Source organism: Arachis hypogaea, chromosome 3, assembly GCF_003086295.3.
Source record: "Arachis hypogaea cultivar Tifrunner chromosome 3, arahy.Tifrunner.gnm2.J5K5, whole genome shotgun sequence".
In the NCBI taxonomy this organism is placed as follows: Eukaryota; Viridiplantae; Streptophyta; class Magnoliopsida; order Fabales; family Fabaceae; genus Arachis; species Arachis hypogaea.
Window position 1 is genome coordinate 38,001,344 of NC_092038.1, and position 5,043 is coordinate 38,006,386.

The window sequence follows — 5,043 nt, forward strand, 5'->3', positions numbered from 1 at the left end:
ATTAGTTAATTTAAAAAAGTTTTGTATGTATTAACTTAATTTACATGATAATTTAAAGGTGAATATAAACCTTTATTACTTCAAATTTTTTCGTCGTGCCGGGTTGGTTCAATGTTGATTTCTAATATTAAATGGAGATGTTATTTTCTTGTTTATAGAGTAGTTGATTGGAGAGAAGGTAGTGGGCCATTTTGCGAGGTTAAGTTCTAAACATTATCACGTTCCTTCATTATCTTATGCTTTTTAATTTCCATTATCATATGTGTGTATTATAATGAGAATATGCTATACCTTATAACTTGGTGCAAGGCGGCTTAACAGGACAATATAAAAGACTTGACTATATGCATATATGAATGACATATGAATTTTGAACCATTCAAGAATCTATCTAATCTCCTACCATAATACAAATATTTAGCATTAATTAAAGAGGGCCACAATCTTGATAGCTAGCTATAGCTAATTGTATTCTGTTAAATCTAATTAATTAAAACTGAACCATGTATACTCATAAAGCATTCTGACATAAGTCTAAAATCTTTGTTTAGTCTATTTTTTTAAGTCAACGTCAATTAATTTTTTAATTTTTAATTTTAAATTTCAATTATAACTCTAATAAATCCTAATTAAATTATCTAAGAAAATTAAGAATAATTTTATAATAAAAATAATTGATATTAATTAATTAAAAATTAATTTCCTATACTTCTTTCTTATATTGATTATTACATTACATGTAGGTTCGTGATGCTTACTTGTGTTATCTTGTAAATTTCTTTTAAGTGTACTTTTCGCTTCTAATAATTTTTCCTAATACTCGATTTGACTACTTCAGAAAACAAAAAGGAAAAAATGGGCAGTGTTACGGCACGTCATTTTAATTAATTAGCTTGTTTGTTTTCTAGAAGGAGAACTACTTTATTTATTCTTTACAGTTTACATCAATATTTTAATTTCTATCTGTCCGTCATTATCCATCTTGTGCATGCTTGTGGGTCCTTATGCAGGAATTTTAACAAACCCTTCCAATTGATGAGAAAACAGGAAACGACTTGACATCTCTACATATGCAACCAATTAATTTATATTATCGTAACAAATCAGCAAGGCCTTGATGCCTTTTTACAACTTTATTGAAACTATATACGTGACACTATAATATATCTATATATCTATCTATCTGTATCTATAAATCCTTATACACATGGATTTTACAAATTGCACAAACTACTACATACAGTACCGTGAAGGTAATGGAAACAAGTACAGCATCTTTTTTGTCCCGTGTCTATACAAGGCAAATTAAGACCCAACACAAACTACGTGACAATATACTATTTCTTCCCTACCCTGCCTGTATATTTTACAACCTTGACTGCTTTTTAATTTGTAATGTACACATCTTATTTCATTCAAACTCATTATTATAAAATAAAGCGCCCTTTTTTTTTTCGGCGTTATATTTTATAATAACAAAAATGAAGGATAGATGAGTACAACATATAGTGGTCTGAGTAGAAATGCATATGAATACTAAATGAAATTATCATGAGGTAAAAATTCAGATGTAATGTGAAGTTGATTGTATCTGAGTTTCCACCTTATGTTTTGAAATGATTCACAAACCTGCATCAAAGGGGACACCAGTGCCGGGAATCCATGAACCACCAGCCAAGAAATCACCAACAGAAAACTTGACAGCTTCAGAGGGACTACTAATAACATGAAAGCCAGGCCAGTGAACCCTGCCAGCAGTGTTAGCACCAGGACCAGTGTTCATGTACTCACCATAATAGAGTGTGCTGAGAGCAAAGCTTCCACTCCATGGTTTCCAACCGGCCGGGTTAATCAAGCCGTCTAGGCCGCTCTTCATGATCACGGTTCTTGAGTACTTCTGCCATGGACGCCCAAGGAAGGTCTTGAAGGAGCCCTGAACGGATCTCATGTCGCCGGCAGCAGTTATGCGGCAGTTGTGGATCACGATGCCGGTGTTCTCGTTGGGATCGGTTCTACCTTGGGCGGTGACGGTGATGTCCTGGTTGCCCATGGGTCTTCGGACGTAGATGTTGCAGTTCTGGAGGACGCAGGCGGCGTCGCCGAAGATGAAGTCCACGGTGCCGTACACGTCGCAGTCGCGGTAGAATTGGCGCTGGGCGTAGGCGTATAAGCTGTCTTGGTAGCCCTTGAAGCTGCAGCGGTAGAAGACGGAGTGGTCGGAGCCGGACCGGAGAGCCACCGCCTGGTGCTTCCGTGGACCCGCCGTGTTCTCAAAGGTTATGTCCCGCGCTATGAACCCGTCACCGGAAACCCCTGCCACAAACAAATTAAATATCACACCACCATCTTTATAACAATTTTCGTTAATAATTATTTCATTTTCTTTTCTTTTATGTCATTTATAATTATTTAATTTCCTTAATTAATTTCGTCCATAAGTTTTTTTAGGTATGATTAATTCATTATCTGTTTCTTAATTAATCCATGGAATATGAAAATACCGTATTTACCAACGTGGCTTAGGCTTTATAAAACACTTGAAAATATTTTGGTAAAAATTTGTATATAGTTATCTTTATGTAAAATTAATAGATAAAATTTATTAAATAAAAATTTAATTTAATATATTAAATTATTTAATAATTTTTAATTTTACGTAAAAATAATTATATATCAATTTTAATCAAATATTTTTTATGTGATAATAATAAGGTTGATATTAAAAATATTTTTTAAGTTTGAAAACAAAGTAGTGTTAAGAAAATATATTATTTAAATTAATATTAATGAAAGGCTATAAATGATATTAGTATATAATAAAAATAATTTAGTATGCAGTAGGAGCAGAAAGTATATATATATAAAAAGTTAAGGAAAAGTATAGGGTATCAACATATTATCCGCCAACTTCTGCCAACTCTTATTTATATTTGTGTTTTATGGAAGTGTGTTCGTAGATATGTCTAATAATTAATATATTTTAAATACATATATAAAGAGACACATCCAGAAAATATATCTATAAAGATACTTCTATTAAACACAGTTATAAAAAAAAACATTTTTATTAGACACATCCACGAACACACTTCCATGAAACACAATTATAAATAAGAGTTGGCAGAAGTTGGCAGATATGCTGTTGGTAACGTAGCGGAACCGAAAAGTTAAAGAAGGTTGGAAGAAAAGTAGCAATAATAGTAGTGATGAGATGTTGTAAAATGACATGCGAATAGGAAAATGATGATGAATTGATTATTGATGATCCGTATCACTTGGTTGTACAGAAATGAGTACCGCCAGTGACAGTGCATGTCCTTTTCCGGCGTCCAGGGGTACGCTATTGGTTGATTTATCTTTGAATTGGTTCATCATTATTATAATATTTTATTGTAACGTGTGCATGGTAAGATAATAATAATATGAATATGAAGAGTTACCAAAAGTAGCTGAACGGAAAGTGGTGGATCCATCTTGTGCGTTACCGTCAGCAGTGACAACGGTAGCGTCAATTCCATCTCCAACTATCATTATGTTCTTCACTGTCTTCTTGATATCAACATTCTCTCTGTAAACTCCTGCTTTCACGTGCACCACAACCCTCCTTCCTCCCCCAATCTTAGCCGCCGCCGCCACTCCCTCCGTTATCGTCTTGTAGTTCCCGCTCCCGTCTTGCGCCACCACCACGTCACCCTTTGGTGGTGTCGCCGCCTGAAGAAGCCTCCTATCGGAAACCGATAGCCATTCAGGGAAGCCGCCATGTCCGTGTTTGTTATGATTTGATGATGATGAAAGCAATAACCTCCTCCTTCCTCTCACTTCTTGCTCCGCTTCTAACATGGACACGGCCTTGGTGATGGACAAGGAGTTGCTGAGCAATTTGGAGAAGTTGGACAGCATGGTTGGAAAGAAGTTTAGGTGAGAATTCAAGTTGAATTCAATGAAACCGTTTTGGCATGTTTGGTGGTTTGCAATGGAAGCACTTTGCCATGTTAACTTGTCGTTTAGGTTTTTCGATTTCATTGAACGGTTCAGCTGATAAATAGTGTCCTCATAGAGCTCCAAACAATCTTCCCAAGCCATCTTGGCTTTCTTGTTTTCTTTGAAGTTTTTAGGGTCCATGGTTGAGACTAGTTGATGGGCTCTAATGGCTTGGTCCATGGTGACCTTAAGGGCCATGCCGTGGAACGAATAAGAAGGTGAAGAAACATGTTCATCTTGGGTCGATAATGTATATGTAGCCGTCTCAACGTAATGCTTGCAAACATTTGGGTATGGTGTTTGATTGCATGACAATTGTTCTTTGCCATGCACACATGCAAAGAGAGAGTAAACAATAAGAATGTAACCAATGCAACAGTTCAATGAAAAGAGCTTGTCCATATTTTGTAGGATATGGCAATGCAAATAAGCTTAGGATGTGTGAGATAGAGAAGATTTTCCTAGAAATGGTTGAGTGCTTATGATGAATTGTAAGTGCAAGGAAATGGAGGTATATATAGGCTAGGAACTTGGCTTTGGTAGGCCATGCAGGTACACATATTTGTGGGTGTGGATGCACAACACATTTTCACGATGCACTTTTAATTTATTAGGGTTTTTTTTACATACATTTTAAAATGATGTTCGCTATAGGGATAGGGATTAACTGGACCCTGCATGATGTTTACGGAACATTATTGATTACAATGTTAATTAACTAACCAATAGCTTCATACGTGTTTCATTACTTGATGCATTTATTATAAGTACATCTTATGGTACACAATTAAAATAATAATAATAAATTAACAGTCATTATTAGGCTGAAGAAAATAATAATATATATAATCCATCTAGGCGTCCCAAAAGCTCAATGACTTAGCTTGTATATCACATTATTTTAAACAGATGACTTAGAAATGATGTTCAAGTCACTAATAAAGTAATAATATTGTTTTCCACAAATTAAAATTCGATACTGTGAGGAATCTTCCGGTTTATGTTTGTAGATACAGAAATATTATTAAAACTATGATTTTCTAATAAACTTAATGATAATTA

The 5,043-nt window shown here is 34.7% G+C and overlaps 1 protein-coding gene across 1 annotated transcript; it reads right to left on the minus strand.

Moving 5' to 3' along the window:
• Nucleotides 1-1,069: 1,069 nt before the first annotated feature.
• On the minus strand, nucleotides 1,070-4,711 carry LOC112790312 (pectinesterase). Its single transcript, XM_025832642.3, has 2 exons — nucleotides 3,441-4,711; nucleotides 1,070-2,313 (listed from the first exon to the last, which is right to left on the minus strand). The coding sequence occupies exons 1-2, from the start codon at nucleotides 4,381-4,383 to the stop codon at nucleotides 1,622-1,624; spliced, it is 1,635 nt and encodes a 544-aa protein (XP_025688427.1). The 5' UTR covers nucleotides 4,384-4,711; the 3' UTR covers nucleotides 1,070-1,621.
• Between the last annotated feature and the right edge of the window lie 332 nt (nucleotides 4,712-5,043).

Excerpts from the sequence above, each read along its gene's own strand:
- LOC112790312 (XM_025832642.3), bottom strand. The coding sequence starts at position 4,383 with ATGGACAAGCTCTTTTCATTGAACTGTTGCATTGGTTACATTCTTATT. Across the intron at positions 2,314-3,440 it reads TTTCCGTTCAGCTACTTTTG|GGGTTTCCGGTGACGGGTTC; the intron begins GTAACTCTTCAT and ends TGTTTGTGGCAG.